Raw genomic sequence first — 18,118 nt, forward strand, 5'->3', positions numbered from 1 at the left:
AACAAGTTATTCAGTGTTATGCAAAAAAATAAATCTACAAAGAACAAAACAGAAGCTGTAATCAGCCACAATAACTGTACCTGCTGAAGCTGAATAGAAGGCGCTCAAAAACCAACACAGGGCCGGTACTGCCAAGAATAGTTAATGGCTGTCCCGCAAAGAGACAAAATACTGCTCCAGCAATTGCTGTTCCAAGAAAGCTTTCCATGACTCCCTAAAATACAATACAATTTATTTCTTGTCATTTGAACCTCAAATGAAGTTCAAACGAAATTTGGTTTCTGTAATCATACAACAAGAAAAGAACCAAGACACACAACCAACACAATTTACACAAACATCCATCACAGTGAATCTGCTCCACATATAACCATTATGGTTTATAAACTAAAATCTAAATTATTCAGATGCTGGAAATGCACAGTAAATGTGCTACACGTGCTACGAACACTCAACAGGTCAGGTTGTTGGAGAAACAAGTAGAGTTAATATTTCAGGTCTATGACCTGTCTTCTTTTCTTTTTTGTACATCAAATGAGAAAGAAACTAAAGCAAGAAACAGCAGGATATAATGTGATCAAAGAAAACTCAAACATAAAAGGAAAATAATGTGGAAAGTCTTTTCTTATAAGAAAAGCTTTATTTTATTCTTTTTTATAGGAAGAGTTTAGGAACAGTTGCAGTTTAACCTGAGATTTAAGAATATTTTCAGATGTAGAGAAGCAACATTTCAAAGCAAACATAGACTATATTTCTTTTGACAAGTTAATATTTCATGTTATTGACCTTGATTAGCACTATACAACAGGAAAGGCTGATCACCTCAAATTGCACAATGCAAGGTTGGATCCTGAGGCCTCTGGTGTGCCTCATCAGAAGATCAGATGGTGCTTGTGAGCTTATATTTGGTTATACTGAAACAATATAAGAGGCCAAAAGAGTGCGCGAAGGATGATGTAGTAAAATTACATGTGATTGAAAACCGGGTCTCCCTTGTGGACTGAATGGATGTGTTCTACAAAATAATCATCCAATGAGCATTTGGTTTCTCCAGTTTGGAGGATATTTTGGAGAATTGTCTAGTTACGAAGATAATTGGATATTCTCGTAATACCAATTATTGGTATTAGGTGGATCTCTAATTATATCCTCAGAGCACCAAAGATAAATTACATTGGAAAAGGCACAAGTGACTCGATGCTAAACCTGGAAGAACTGTTTGGGTCTATAGATACTGGGAAGGATAAATGCAAAATGCAGGTATTAGAATAAAATAGCGAATTCTGGAAATACTCAGCCGGTCACACAATATCTGTGGAGAGAGAATTATTGTTAATGTTTCACATTAATGACTTGGCAGTAGGATCTGAACTGCCAGTATTGACATAAGTTGGAAAGCCTGGTTATCTGAAACCTAATATGTCCAATGTAAGGCCATCAGTCTGAAATATTGAATCTAATTCTCTTCCCACACTTTCTGCTTGGCATGCTGAGTGTCTCCTGTGTTTTATGTTTTCATTTCAACTTTCCAACCGATTTTATTGTATTCTATTGTACAAATATATGTATACATTCACGATGGGAATAAATAGGGTGAATGCACAGATTCTTTTACCAGGGTAGGGAAATCAAAACCTAGAGGGCATACGTTTAAGGTGACAGTGGCAAGTTTTAAAACGAACCTGAGGGGCAACCTTTTCACTCTGATGATGTCTGGGTATATGGAATGAGCTGATAATGGAAGTAGTTGAGGCATATATTATAACGGCATTTAAAAGGGACTTGGACAGGTACGTGGATAGGAAAGGTTTAGCAGGATATGGGCCAAACGTGAGCAAATAGGATCAGCTGAGATGGGGGCATCTTAGTCAGCATGGGCAAGTTGGACCAAATGACCTGTTTCCATGTTGTATGACTCTTATGACTATGTTTAACTAGGATACAGAATAGTATAATAAGCCTTAACCATGAAGCTAAATGTGATAGTGCTGGAATACAAGAGCTGGAAGGAGAATGTACAATTAGTCTCGCTCATTTGACGCAAATGAAGGGCGAATGCACAATTTATGCTGCAGCACAACCTTCATGATTTCAGTGACAGACAACACTAATTATCCCATTTAACCATAGGATTTAATTTCATGAATGAGTACCAGTTCAGGCCAATATACTTTCACAAATGCAAACCTGCAAATCATGAAAGGAAAAATTCAAACTGTGGATGCTAGGAATGTTATGTAGAACAGAAAACGCTGGTGATATTCAGCAGGTCTGTAGAGGCAGAAACAGAAGGTAGACACAAAATGCTGGAGTAACTCAGAGTGTCAGGCAGAATCTCTGGAGGGAAGGAATGGGTGGCGTTTCAGGTCAAGACCTTTCTTCAGACAGATGTCAGAGGAGGGGACGGGACAAAGAAAGAATGTAGTCGGAGACAGTAAGACTGGAGGGTGAACTGGGAAGGGGGAGGAGATGGTGAAGGAAAGCAAGTGATATCTGAAGTTAGAGAAGTCAATGTTCATACCACTGGGGTGTAAACTACCCAAATGAAATATGAGGTGCTGTTTCTCCAATTTGCGCTGGGCCTCACTCTGACAATGGAGGAGGCCCAGGACAGAAAGGTCAGATTGGGAATGGGAGGGGGAGTTGAAGTGCTGAGCCTCCGGGAGATCAGGTAGGTTAAGACGGTGCTCAGCAAAACGATCGCCAAGCCTCCGCTTGGTCTCGCCGATGTAGAGAAGTTGACACCTGGAACAGCGGATACAGTAGATGAGGTTGGAGGAGGTGCAATTGAACCTCTGCCTCACCTGGAAAAACTGTTTGGGTCCTTGGATTGAGTCGAGGGGGGAGTAAAGGAACAGATGTTGCATCTCCTGCGGTTGCAGGGAAAAGTACCTGGGGAGGGGGTAGTTTGGGTGGGAAGGGACGAGTTGACCAGGGAGTTTCGGAAGGAATGGTCTCTGTGGAAAACAGAAAGGAGTGGAGATGGAAGATGTGGCCAGTAGTGAGATCCCGTTGGAGGTGGCGAAAATGTTGGAGGATTATATGCTGTATGCGATGGCTGATGGGGTGGAAGGTGAGGACACGGGGGACTCTGTCCTTGTTACGTATGGGGGGAGGGGAAGCAAGAGCAGAGCTGCGGGATATCGAGGAGACCCTAGTGAGAGCCTCATCTATAATGGAAGAGGGGAACTCCCGTTTCCTACAGAATGAGGACATCTCCGATGCCCTGGTATGGAAAACCTCATCTAGGGCGCAGATGCGGCGTAGACGGAGGAATTGGGAGTAGGGGATAGAGTTTTTACAGGAAGCAGGGTGGGAGGAAGTGTAGTCTAGATAGCTATGGGTCAGTAGGTTTGTAGTAGATGTCGGTCAATAGTCTGTTTCCTGTGATGGAGACGGTGAGATCTAGAAACTGTAGGGAGATGTCGGAGATGGTCCAAGTGAATTTGAGTGCAGGATGGAAATTAGTGTTGAAGTTGTTGAAGTCAGTGAGTTCTGCATGGGTGCAGGAGGCAGCACCAATGCAGTCGACAATGTAGCAGAGGTAGAGTTGGGGGATAGGACCTGTGTACGCCTGGAATAGGGATTTTTCAACGTACCCTACAAAGAGGCAGACATAGCTGGAGCCCATGCGAGCACCCATAGCTACACCTTGGATGTGGAGGATGTGGGAGGAGTCGAATGGGAAGTTGTTGAGGGTAAGGACCAGCTCTGCTAGGTGGAGGAGAGTATTGGTAGACAGAAATTGGCTGGTTCTGCGGTCGAGGAAGAAACGGAGGGCTTTAAGACCCTCCTGGGGAAAACGGAAGTCATTGAGGAGACGATGAGTGGTGAGTCCGTGGAATTCTCTGCCTCAAAGGGCGGTGGAGGCAGGTTCTCTGGATGCTTTCAGGAGAGAGCTAGATAGAGCTCTTAAAAATAGCGGAGTCAGGGGATATGGGGACAAGGCAGGAACGGGGTACTGATTGGGGATGATCAGCAATGATCACATTGAATGGCGGTGCTGGCTCGAAGGGCCAAATGGCCTACTCCTGCACCTATTGTCTATTGTCTATCCCAAAGATGTGTGGGTTTGTAGGTTAACTGGACTTCGTAAATTACCTCAAGTGTGTGGGGAGTGGATGCAAAAGTGGCAAAACATAGAACTAATGTGAATGATCGATGGTTGGCATGGACCTGGTGGGCCGAAGAGCCTGTTTCCAAGCCAAAACAATCAAAGGTGGAGAGGGGGAGGAAAGTCCACTACCCACAAGAAACTAGGAAGCTGATAAACACAGAGTGAAACCACAGTGGAAGCAAGCAGTAAATTGAGGTGTACAGATAAAATATAACTTCAAGGACAAGAATGGAGTGGACAAAGTTTAGTGACCTCGTGTGTGATTCGATTAAGTACATACATCATCCATGAAATGGACTATTAGGCTCACATAATGCACAATACCATGTCCATCGCAGGACAAGAAAGGAGTGGAAAATTGCAAGACACTGCAATCTATAAATGAACACAAATGTAAATTACAATATTGTATTATGAATAAAATAAATTTCACGCAAAGTAATAGACAAACCTGCATATTATCAGTTGCATCACCCAATATTCCTCCAAATGTAATTACGTTTGTTACACTGGCCAAATAGATGAAGAGGATGGCTGAAAGACACTGGAGATTCATCCCATCATAGAAGTCACTGGCAAACCACGGTGCTTTCCTTTTGATGTCATTAATGAATCCCCCAAAAAACCTAGAACAGAGACAGAATGATTTGCTTTTGTAAATTGTGAATGACTGACAATGCAAGGTTTTGTTTAGGCCAACAATCTGCCTATTAATCCCCCCCTCACCTGTATCAACCTACTGCCTGCCAGACTTTGAACTGACCTGCTATCTTCTCCATCCCCCCCTACCCCCCTACCTATAATCAGTTTGAGAAAGGGTCCCAACCCAACACGTCACCTATCCATGTTCTCCCGAAATGCTGCCTAACCCGCAGGGTTACTCCAGCACTTTATGTCTGATTTCAGTGTAGTTTGCTCCTACGTTTTCCCAGTGAATTAAATGCTAAATTTTGAAACTGAGTCACGGCTTCAGATACAGGTGTGCCTTTTACTCAGCTGAACTATATTACTTCTTGCAAATAAACCATAAGTAATGTAAATATACTTACTTTCCTGTTTTTTTCAAATCTTCAGCAACATGCAGAGTACTGCCATAACTCTCCTCAGGGTGAACACGGCCTCCTTTGTGAATGTAAGATTTAGAACTACGGGAATATGCAGATTTTCTGCAAGATAAATGTTAATAGTGTTAACAAAGACTGACTTAACTAGGATGCAGATTAATTAAACTGCATTTTTCATATAGTTGACAAATTATCGTTTCATTGTGCCAATTGAGCACAGCTTCGCATGGTATTGTATTCCAAGCCTACAGAGAAGTAACTCATTACAACATTGTCTGGAATTTGCTACTGTAGGTCCAGCACATGCAATCCTTGTCAACTGCTACCCCTAACCTTGGTTTACAAACCCTAATATGAAGAAAAAACACATAGTGCTGGAGTAACTCAGCTGGTCAGGCAGCATCTTTGGAGAACATTCAGTATGAAGAAGGGTCCCGACCTGAAATGTCACCTATTCATGTTTTCCTAGGATGCTGCCTGATGCACTGAGTTACTGAAGTACTTTGTGTCTTTGTTTATAAACCAAGATCTGCTGTTCCTTGTTCCTAATATGAAGAGTCTAAATTGCTGGCCCACAGCATTCTCATTCACATTTACATCTCCAGATTTACATATGGAAACATGACCATAGTGCTCTCTCAATACCAATGTAAAACCAATACCAAACCATTAACATCAATGATCTTGAGATAAATGTGATGAAAATATAGCAAAATAGGAAACCTTTTACATTTGTGACTTTAGAATTGCTCCCAAGCATTTCACAGATAATAAAATAATTATCAAGGATGATTACAGAACCATATTTGTCATATATAATATTGACTGATCATAGTTGTCTTAAGGAGTTACCACTAAGGACTTTATTATGTGAGTAATTGTGACTATGTTGTTGCAGCAATGTTTAGGAATTTGAGGAAGGACATTCTTGTTATTGAGGGAGTGCAGCATAGGTTCACAAGGTTAATTCCCGTGATGGCGGGACTGTCATATGATGAAAGGATGGAACGACTGGGCTTGTATTAGGTATGTTACAAAACTTACCTTCAGAGGCGCTGCAGTTCTGTCGCTGCCCGTGTGCGCGACGTTGGCACCTTTGAAAGAGGGGGCGGGTTTAAAATGCGATTTTTCTGCAGCCTATTCAAATCGATCTCTGTCAGGCTGTTTAGTTGCTAAAGCAAAATCGCTTCGATTGCCGTTTTATTAAGTTTATTAAAATTAGCGCTGGATAATTTAATTGTTGGAGTAAAATTAAAATCATCTTCAAATGCCGTCAACGCCGACAACGGGACGGATCTAACATAGGGTACAAGGCAAGGTATGCCGTTTATTTTTTCATATAAACTTGCTTCTTAGGATGTCTTTAATCAAAATTTCAAGTTGCGAAAATTTCATTATGTAAATATACGAACCGGCAGTATTTTTCCTGCCGACATGGGGTTTAAATTCACTGCAACCGCAACGTTCCAAACCAGCGCGTTCCACAAAATCCCACTCGCAAGATGATTTAAATGGCCATTAATTTACAGGAATTAAACACTAAATTCCTTCCATTTGGCCTATAAATTCATGACAATGAGATTTTAAAATCATGTTATATTGTGAATTATTGTGTGAATGTTATTTGGACACTTAGGCTTTTAAAAAATGTTAACCTTTTCTTAAGAAATGGATAGATGTTTAGATCTAGTAATTGAATTTTGTAATTAGTTACAATTGGATAACTAACTAATGATCTGCTTTAATTTCAGGTCATCCAAGTAAGATTGTTTCATATTTGTTTCAGAATGCTTCAATCTATAATAACTGAAAATATCATTCAGTTCTCTTAATTTTTAAGAAAGTTATGGGCTTTTGACAGTCCTTGATCACAGCTTTTGTGTTAAGTCAATGGAAAAGCAATAGGGAACAAGATGCTAATTTCCGAGTATGAAAATGGCCATAACTTTTTTAATACTGAAGATATGAAAATGAATTAGGTGTCAAATTAAACTTCTTTGTATGCTTTATCTGATGGGATAAATTGCAGACTTGAATTTTAAAATCTCAAAATTTTGTAACATTGCTACTTGTATTCACTGGAATTTAGGATGAGAGGGTATCTTATAGAAACATTTAAAATTATTAAGGGATTAGACACACTAGATGTAGGAACCATGTTCCCGATGTTGGGTGAGAATAAGGGGTAAGGCCATTTAGATCTTAGATGAGAAAAACGTTTTCACCCAGAGAGTTGTGAATTTGTGGAATTCTCTGCCTCAGAAGGCAGTGGAGGCCGATTCACTGGACGCATTCAAAAGAGAGTTGGATAGAGCTCTTAGGGCTAGCGGAATCAAGGGTTATGAGGAGAAGGCAGGAGCGGGGTACTAATTGTAGATGATCAGCCATGATCACATTAAATGGCGGTGATGGCTCGAAGGGCCGAATGGCCTACACCTGCACCTATTTTCTATGTATCTATGTACTGTACATCTCAAAGATGTGTGGGTTTGTAGGTTAATTGACCTCTGTAAATCGCCACTAAAGTATTGGGAGTGGATGAGAAAGTGGGATAACATAGAACTAGTGTGAACAAGTCTGCAGGGATTTGGTGGGCTGAAGGGTCTGTTTCCATGCTGTATCTCTAAACTACTGTATAGAAAGTTCCAGTGTTCACTTGCCTCTGTTAGGAATGTCACATTGAGAAATGTTGCCAGACTTTGTGCTCATTTATTTAATGAGTTCTCTTATTGTTTTCATATATTACTGACTATTTTCAGGTATCTTCGAGAGAGATACTGAGACAGTTACAATTCCAATATAAAGGCGGCCACACTTACACGGTCCTACAAACACCAAAGACATGAAGGACCCAATTTTCTGTTTTAACTAAGGAAAGACGTGCATTTATTTGGTGCCTTTCACAATCTCAAGACCTGCCAAAGCTCCTTACAGCCAAGCGAATGTTCAAAACTGCAGACATTCTGACTGTGTAGTTTGAAGCATGGTTACCATGGTAATGTGGGAATTACACCGCACAATTTTCTCATAACAATAACAGCCCAGTAATCAATTTTCGTGATGTTTTAACCAGGCCATGAAGGACAAGTCCTCGTCAAAAGAATGCAAAAAGATATTTTGATGAGCAGTCAGATTGGGTCTCCAAAGCCCGATGAGAAAACAGACAGGACCTGTAATCTTACACAAGAGACACACTCCAACAATGCAGCACCTCCTCAGGACTGCAGTGGAGCATCAGTCTTGTTTTATTGCATTCAAATCATTGGAATGGAACACAAATCCTACCCCACAAACTACAAACTAAGAAATTTACCAACTGACTGACTATTAACTCACAAAACTGATTTTAGTGAAGTTGGTTGGTTGAATGCCTTACGGCACAATGTGGGAAGTAGACAATGCTGAAAGGAGAATACTGGCACAGGGACCAGATCAGCCCATCATTTAACATCTCAAATTATTGACTTTTTGCATTGTCACTGAACTGAAGCAGGGATTTGAACTCACAATTCTTTCAAGCAAAGCTAGTATGCAACCAGTCCATCACCTAAACAAATAAACTCTCGCAGTTCGATGACATTTATACTGGGGAGCAAGAAAACAATTAAGAAGTAAATTTATAAACCACGGACGATCATTATAAGTGCGTCATTAAACGAAGGAGAAACCAGAGGACTAGAAATAGTCTGAAGTAGTGTTCAGCTTGAAAAGGGATAGCAAATGAGACCACAGATCAATATTAGTGAAATCCATTAGTATTTTACATTTCATTTAATATAATGTTGAGGAACAATAAGAGGAACTTAGCTGGCTGACTAATAAAATTAAAATGTTATTCTGATTGCATAGACCCTTTTTTGTAGTCTCTAGACATGTTATATTGGGTTAAAAAGAATCAAGAAAATGAGAATTTTACTTCAATTCTTCTTTGGGGAAATTACATGAAAATTGGATAATAATCAACATTATAGCATCTGAATTTCCAAAATATATTGTGCAAAGTTGCATTAAAAGGCTCAAAGTTGTGAAGATTCAGTAAACCCAGGTAATAGATAAACATGAATTATAGGATAAAAAAAGTTTTCACTCAGAGAAATGTGGAAATTTTGAATTTTAATTTAGTATTACGATAGTAAATGAATTGCTTCAGAGCACGGGCATACATTAAAAAGAAGAAATGACCATTGCATGCTTCCTCGAGTGGCATTTAAACATATATAAGGATGCATGTGATAGAGACATAGGAATCACAGTAGACTCAAAATCACATGTCCAATCAATTCAGATCAATCAATAAAGTCAAGTCAAGTCAAGTTTATTCGTCACATACACATACGAGATGTGCAGTGAAATGAAAGTGGCAATGCTCGCGGACTTTGTGCGAAAAGACAAACAAACAAACAACCAAACAAACTATAAACACAATCACAATCATAAGGCCACAAGGATGCAAAATTATAAAGTAAGGATGATAAAATATAATTCAGAACAGTTAAGTGGCAAACTGTAAGTTGCTCCAGACAGATGGCTCATGGGTTAAGCCTCTGATTCTGGTTGCCAAGAAGTGAAAGATATCTTAAAATACTGGTAACAGTGGTGAGAAAACCTAAGAGTTGATCCCCAGGGTCAGGATCATCTTCTATAAAAGACTCAGCAGAAACAGTTTATTTATTTATGGGATATAGACAGTGTTGCCAATGCCAGCATACACATAACTTCCCTTGATCTGAGGTAACAATTAGGACAGGGTGGGAGATTGCAATCTTCACGTGGTCCACCCTGTTTCGACTAATGCAATCAACCCGATGTGAACAAACAAGATCAAATAGAACAAGTTGACCCACAACGTTAGGCTGTGCACGCTATACGCAAGAAGAAGAAGAGAGCAATTAGGACATAACCACATATAGACCATACCAAGTCAGAATAGCAAATAACAAAGAACTTCAGCAAACTAGTTTGGTTTCAATGACAATCCTGTCATTTCACGGCTATCATTGCAAGAATATATTTTTCTAAATTCTAGATTTACTGTACTTGATGAATTCAGATTCCTTAGCTGTTTCAATGAGGTTTAAACTCAGACCCTGGATCAATGGAGCAGAACTCTTGGCTGTGAATAAACCATAGCACAATTCTATGCCTTTGATACTGAGGAAATAGAAAATGTTAATCCAACATATTATTTCAGTTCAATCCCAGTAATTTACTTTAAAAAAACACAATTTACACCTTGAGAAGGGAGAATTAATTTTAGAAATCCTTCTACATATGGTGTGGGTTTGCTAATAATATCTGTTTATATTCAGTTAGCCACACTGTAACGCAGTAGGTTAGAGAAGATTGGTATAGATTTCCACTTCTGCAGTTAGCTTTAGCACCTGCTTCCAAGACAGTGTTGATGATTGAACAGCGAACCTGGTCCATGGAATACGTTTGCTGGTTACAGGAATTTCTTTGTCACTTGACAGCAGATATTCCTTCAAGGCACTGCCCTCATTTTCAGGATGATACAGTTCTCAAGCAGTAAGAAATATACTCAATGCAGCTATTTTGTTAATTTTCAATTAGTTAAGTTTCTATAAGTTCTTGTATTTTGATAAATAAAGTGGGAGGAACTCCACATACTTACCCATGTCTACAACTTAATGTTGGCAAAGTCCCTTACTGATTGTCAGTGGCCAATAAACCAACTGTCCTCTAGGCAGCAGTATTGGAAGCCGAATCTCCTGGCCTATATGTTGATGGGCAGCCAATTGGATCTAGAGAACAAAACTAAATCTAATCAATTTGTTCAGCATTTACCTTTTGTGTACTGATGGAAGAACCTTCGGTGGGGCTATTCGTAGCGTGGGATCCCACCTCCCTGGAGGAAGCACAGTCACTTCATCAAGGAAATCATCAAATCCAACGAGAAGGTCCTCTCTCACTTTTGCTTTGAATGCCACAATATGGAATAACTGAAATATAAATCTTACGTTATTTAATCTGCCAAATGGAAGGACAGATGATATTTAAAAGTATAGATACCAAACATTATTATCAGATTATTTGGTGGGGTTTTTGTGAGCACATTAATTTAGAATATAAGAAATGTTATTGCAATTCATGAACATTTTTAATTCAGAATGAATTGACTAAATTAGAAAATAAGGTCCCAGAATGTGCTGCCTCTTGAATTGTAAATCAGCGAAGGTTGTTGAATGCCTTGTGATATTCGACAGTTACTCTCACATAAAGAGTAAGTCATCTTCAAACTTCCCTGTAAATTCCATGAAGTTGTTGCATTTCTACAAAATTGTTGATTAAATTCTCCTCAGAATGTTAGAGTTGGTAATTAACAACTTTAAGTACCATTTATTACGAAAAGGTTAAAATTCTTGTAATACGATAGAAGTTAAATTGTGCAGTTTTCATTTTTATAGCTACAAAAAATGTTGTACGGGAGTTTTGGCTTCAGGTTCCTGGGCATACACATTTCTGATGATCTGGGTCCAGCACGTTGATGTAATTATAAAGAAGGTTCACCAAGGCCTCTAATTCCTCAGAAATTTGAAGAGATTTTACTTGTTGTCAAATACTCTATCAAACTTCTGCAGGTGTATACTGGAGAGCATAACGGCTAGTTGTCATCACGGCCTGGTTCAGAAATCTAAAAGCCCTGGAATGGAGAAGCCTCCAGATAATGGTGATCATTGCCTGGTCCATTACGGGTATTGACCTTCTCATCGTCAAAGGGAAGCGCAGTTTCAAGAAGGCAGTTTATATCATCAAAGACCCACATCATCTGCCCATGCTCTTATCTCACTGCTACCATTGGGTAAAAGATGCAGGACCCATCCTGAGAACTATTACCTCCAGATTTGAGAACAGGTTCTTCCCATCAACCATCAAGTTCTTGAACCCCCTGCACAATCTTAACTATAATCTTATCTGAGCAACGATCTATTGTGGACTTTGCAGTAAGGTTACACTACCTACTTAGGCTTGCATTATCGCATTATCGCATTATCGTGGTCTGGTTTAGCAGAATAACTGATAATTTATGAAATATTGATTTATTGTGCCTGTAAAGCTGCAGCGAGTAAGAATTCCATTGCTCAAGTAACTGGCCATATGACAATTAAACATCTTGGCCTGACTCTTGACTCTTATACCATTAGCACCTTGTGTGGTAGTTTGGACAGTAATTATATGTTTTGCATAGTTAATAAGTTACAACAAAAGAAATATAATTATACTGGCTTGCCTCATCTGTAAGCAAAATTCCAACAGCTCTGCCAATGTGATGATAAATCGTAGCTTTTGCTATTGGCCCAAGAAGAATGAACAAAAATCTGAAAGAGAAAGAAAGAGATGAGCCAATTCTGTGTAGCTTGTTTTAAAGTAAATGTTGTGAGGCCCGGTGTTACCTTAACTGTACCCATCATCAATCATAAACTTGAAGACATGTTATGGATATATGATGCTCACAAAATGTACCATTGATAAAATCAACAGATAAATGAATTCACCCAAGATTATTTACAAGATACCCCAACGCATAGTGTATAATTCAAAGGAAATACAACATTGAAAGGAACCATTTGGTTCTTTGTAGCTGTACCTGTGCTGGATTTGTCAGAGTTTAGACATTTCTCCTGTGTAAAGGGTGATACCGCTCCTTACATCTGTTTGGCAAATTACTAAAGTTGAGCTTTGTGGTACACATTATACAAACTTCAACATTAATCATAAAACATGGCAGGGAAAGTGACTCCTTACAACTTTGACTTGTGGACATCCTGACATAGAAAAATGTGAAAATTCCATGAAAAAAAAACCAATCTAAATTTTGCTTAAATAGACGGTTTTTTTGCAGTTTATTCGGGCAGGTGGATTTTATTACAACAGCCAATGTTCTGGTGAATTCAATATATTTAAATGTAAAGAACTATAAAAGAAACAGTCACAATTATTAATAATAGGATACCAGTTGCAGTGAAAGAGGACAAATAATTGAATCCAACACATGAAGTTGTATTTAATTTGCAGCATAAAATATACTGTTGGATTAACGAATGTTAACCCCTGAAACACTTGGCAAATCTGCTTAAACAGAGAACACAAGCTACAGTGCGATGTAAGTTATGAGTCATCCTGTATTAAAAGGATTCGAGCTGGAGCTTCATGGAGGTGCTAACATTAATCCCAAAGGAAAAAAATATGAGGGGAATATCATTAATAATATCTATTTATCACTTGCTGGGTATTTCATGGTTTAAAAAAAAGAATTGATGGACCAAGGTGATCCTTATTAACTCCACTGTCCCTACTTGACTAAAAATGATCATTTGGGTAGATATAGAAAAAATCGATAGAAAAATATCCTACCATACTTTACATTGTGCAGAATGATCTAATTTGTGATATGAATAACATTTGCAATATGCGGGTGATTCCACATACATCCACATGATATAATATGCTTACCTGGTTGGCAGTGGCACTTCTGAAAGGGCCCCAAGGATTACTGCCTGTTTTAGCCGAACAAAGGCAACAAATGGCTTTTCGAGAAAGTCTACTTCACCTACAAGCACATTAATGGCTTCAGCACCCTCCGGGACGTGTTTCTTGAACTTATTTTTCAGCTAAATAAATTAGAGTATTTTTGAATGTAAGAAATATGAAATAACATTGGTAAAATATTATAACAAATTGCAATATTCATCTTCTGTATGAAATGATTGTGGACTAAAGCAATAAAGTCAGGTCCTTTTTAGCAACCAAACATTAAAAATAGAATTAAGCTAATGTTCCATGCGGAACAATTAACAGAATCCAGCATCCTTGTAGAAAACCTCAAGGGGGGAACCAGAGAGAGAAATCTTAGAAGGTACACAAAATTGCTGGAGAAACTCAGCGGGTGCAGCAGCATCTATGGAGCGAAGGAAATAGGCGACGTTTCGGGCCGAAACCCTTCTTCAGAGTTTGAATAACATTGTAGAATTTTATTAATTAACAATGAAGAAATTTTCCAAGATCGAAAGAGGCCATTTGGCCCTTTATGAATATGCCAGAGGAGACTGGAATGAATTGGAAAGTATGGAGTGCAGCATCAACAATGTGACACAATGATCACAAGACTATTATCTCGTGAGATTTTAATCCTGAGAGAGTAATCTCGAGCAATTGTTAAGAATTGTTTGCCAGTTTAACTGCAAAGATGTGCACACATAAACTAGAACTTAGTTATGACTGGTAGTATAAATTGTACGTTTATAATTCTTTAGACTAATCAGGCTTAAAATAAGCTCACCATAGATTGAGCAATTATTTTTAAAGGAAAGTGATCGATTGTAGGAATCACATCCACATCAAATGGTGTCCCTACTGGCTGAATTTGTGTGCAGTGCCAATGCTATCAAAATGATCAAAAAAGGACTGTGACTCATTCATCCTTCTTAAATACATGGAACATAAAAAACCTGTACTTTTATTATTTATTACTCGGTTGGGGTTAAGGTCAGGATAAAAATCACATCAGCATTCAAAAGAAAGGTGGACAAAAATGCTAGAGATACTCAGCGGGTGAGGCAGCATCTATGGAGCGAGGGAATAGATGACGTTTCGGGTCTAGACCCTAGGCTCTCGACCCAAAACGTCACCTATTCCTTCGCTCCATAGATGCTGTCTCACCTGCTGAGTTTCTCCAGCATTTTTGTCTACCTTCGATTTTTCCAGCATCTGCAGTTCTTTCTTAAGCATTCAAAACAAGATTGGTTAGGATGATGAAGGAAAGAGGGACAAAGGGATATACGGGAGGTTAGACCTGATCATGTCTGTGATCTTGATTCTTTACTGATCACAAATAAAGTTCAAAGAGAATTGCTTAGACCAAATGACCATTATATAACTTCTATGGATTAGATGTTGCCCCCTGTTGTTTAACGCAAGGCCAACTGGCTGTGAAATATTACTGCATACAAAGCCCAGAGCTTCAATGGCAATTGAACGGGCTAATGGGCCTGTCCCACTTAGGCGATTTTTCAGGCAATTGCCAGCGACACACACACAACACAAACATCGCTTCCTTCATCAGCCCGTTATGCAGGCGGAGGACAGGGCAAGCGGGGGGAGCATTGTCTGGACACACACCGCGATGAACGGGAAGGTTGGCGCTGTAATTAAGATGGCTAAAGCACAGTGTACGGTAAGTCCTTTAAAAGAGGGGGGAGAGAGGGGGAGAAGGAGTGGAGACAACTTTTAAGGAGTCAGAGATACACGGCTGTGAAGCTCAGCAGACATTAACATTACCGGTCGGTTATCCTTGGTTCTGAAAACTACTTACGTTTTTTTACCCAATGTACCAATTAAATTCACCGGTCAGCACCGGCTACAACCTACGAGATCCTTCAAGAACCTTCGACCTCCTGGCAACCCACTAGGATCTCCTGGCGGCCCACTTGGCACGAGAATTCTCCATGGCGGCTTCATACTAGTCGCCACTAATTTTTCAACTTGTTGAAAAATTTGTGGCAACCATAATGAGGCCGTGACTAGTTCCCAGAATGCGGAAACTCCTCACAACCATGAAGGCGACTCCCCGGCAACCACCCGCGAACATGTGGCGACTGCATAGTCTCCTGCAGTTGCCTAAAAAGTTGCCTAAGTGGGACAGATCCATTAGTAAACCAAAACTTGAAGGGAGGCCTATCATCCATGAACACCTCCCATTGTGTAGACTCGACCTCATGAAGGACATCAATTGGGGAAGCTATCAGGGTTGATTAGAGGAGGAGGGCTGCTGTGATGGAGTCTCCGAGTCACTCCCTCCACCACAGCCATCCCCCATCTATAATCAACCCCATTTACCGTGAGGGGGGAAAGATGATGGGCAACAGATATGATGGGAAGGAGGAATAATCATCGAGAGAAAGTCTATTTTTGGAGCGAGATGGTCAAATGCTGTAGAGATGAAAGGTGATGGGGACAGAATTTTGCAATAGTTGAACAGGTACGAAATGTGACATGTTGAAATATAATCCCATTCTTACCTGTTCCTGGAGAGGTTTATCTGATATTTCATTGGAAAAGCCTGTAGTTGTATTATAATTCATGGGAACAGATGTACCTGAAAAGGAAAATAAATTCCTTCATTAAGATAGGTTTTTCATTTGTTCATCATTCTGGAAAACATTTTGATGACATTTACCAGACAAAGTTGAAATAGTTTTAATATTAGCCAGTCCTAAGGTGTCCAATTTCCCAATCATTATGTGCATATATTATGCTGCACTAGCTCAAGTTTACTCAGAAAATTATATTCGTTTTATTCACCACTCACGAAAAAGGGAGGCAGAGAAGATCAACAAAAATTTCCTCTGGGGTGTAAGGGTGCAAACAAAAATGAGGTATTGTTCACCATTTGGAGATATCTTAAATACCATGTTAGGATGTGATAACATTGTATCATGGGTAATTAGTATGACACTGCAGCAGAACACAGCAGGGTGTTATGTTATACTTATGGGAAGAGACAAAGAGTTAATGTTTCAGTCTAAGCATCTTTGACCTGAAACATTAATTTTGGTTCACTTCCCACAGATGCAGCCTGACCAGCTGAGTTTTTCCTGTATTTTGACTTTTTATTGTGGAGAGGATGATTTTATAATTAATTCTCAGGATTTGGGCATTGCTAGTAAGGCCTGTATTAATTGCCCACCTGTAATCATGCTTGAGAAAATGATAAATAGACACAAAATACTGGAGTAACTCAGCGGGACAGACAGCATCTCTGGAGAGAAGGAATGGGTGACGTTTCGGGTCGAGACATGAAATCCCCGTAGTCCTTCTGGTGATGGAGATCCCACCTTAAGTTCGCAGGAGTAACAGGATAAATGTAATGACAGGGCACTGCAATGATTGTTTAAAAATTCTGTGTAAACATCGATCGAGGGAGAATAAGAAGGGAAGAGACATAGACTTAAGACTTTTGCCTTACATCACAATGAGGAGGTGCCTGGTGAACTCACTGTGGTGGATGTTAATTTGTGTTTATTGTGTGTTTTTGTCATTTTTACTATATGTAGGACTGCAAGGCAGCAAAAAGGCCGCAAGGTCTGAATGACAATAAAGGCTACTTTGACTTTGACTTCGATCTCTCAATTTCACCAAATTATCCATTAGCATTTTAGCTTCAAAAGGAGTTGGACAAATAATTGTGATTTCTGAAAGGAAAAGTGTACGGGGTTGAGCAAAGTTCATCCTTCAGAGAGATCACAATGGGCCAATTGATATTCTTCTCTGTTGAGCATCTGTGATCTCATGAGTTGACCTGCAGAACACATTTCTGTAACTTCCAGCATTTCACGGTGTTGGTTTCTGCCACAACATCACAATATTATTCAACTCAAGCTGGCACCTCCCTGTAGATTGGGGAAAAAAATATTTAGTCTTCAAAGACAAAGACATATTGGCTAAGGACCCCAGATGCCAATTAATTCATTCACTAAAATTGGATAGTATCTTTGGAAAAGTAAAAAAAAAAAAGACTTTGGAGAACAAATCTAATCTCAATATTGTCTGAGTAATTTGAATTGCCTGATACAATATTGGCAAAGAACTGGGAGCAGGTTGCTCTGCTGCACACATAGGCTGATGATAGAAGTTGCAGAAACCGAATACAGAGAAATTAAAATAAAAAATAGAAATTCGTAATAATAATGACTTACTTGTGCAGGAAATTCTCCTCCCTAGGTCAACCATGGCCTGTATCCTGGTCTTTTTTGTGTGGTGCTTGTGACTCCGAAGAAGGATATATGTGACTTTTTCCTTGAGCTCACTTCTGAGATTGCCGTTTATAATTTCATTGTTGACTATTGTCTCTGAAATCCAAACAAATTTTACAGATAAAGATTTTACTTCACTTGATACTAAATGGATGTGCCCAACAATT

At 39.4% G+C, this 18,118-nt stretch overlaps 1 protein-coding gene across 1 annotated transcript in view; it reads right to left on the reverse strand.

The window, feature by feature from the left end:
* slc4a9 (solute carrier family 4 member 9) overlaps positions 1-18,118 on the reverse strand; it is a 72,040-nt gene that overhangs the window by 41,803 nt on the left and 12,119 nt on the right. The window contains exons 3-10 of the mRNA XM_033030076.1: positions 17,895-18,047; positions 16,218-16,294; positions 13,654-13,811; positions 12,431-12,518; positions 10,987-11,141; positions 5,167-5,283; positions 4,569-4,743; positions 81-214 (exon numbers count right to left, since the gene is read on the reverse strand). Of these exons, the coding sequence (XP_032885967.1) occupies positions 81-214; positions 4,569-4,743; positions 5,167-5,283; positions 10,987-11,141; positions 12,431-12,518; positions 13,654-13,811; positions 16,218-16,294; positions 17,895-18,047 (1,057 nt within the window). The remainder of the gene's footprint in view (positions 1-80; positions 215-4,568; positions 4,744-5,166; positions 5,284-10,986; positions 11,142-12,430; positions 12,519-13,653; positions 13,812-16,217; positions 16,295-17,894; positions 18,048-18,118) is intronic.

The sequence above is a fragment of the Amblyraja radiata genome, chromosome 11 (assembly GCF_010909765.2).
Source record: "Amblyraja radiata isolate CabotCenter1 chromosome 11, sAmbRad1.1.pri, whole genome shotgun sequence".
NCBI classification, from domain to species: Eukaryota; Metazoa; Chordata; class Chondrichthyes; order Rajiformes; family Rajidae; genus Amblyraja; species Amblyraja radiata.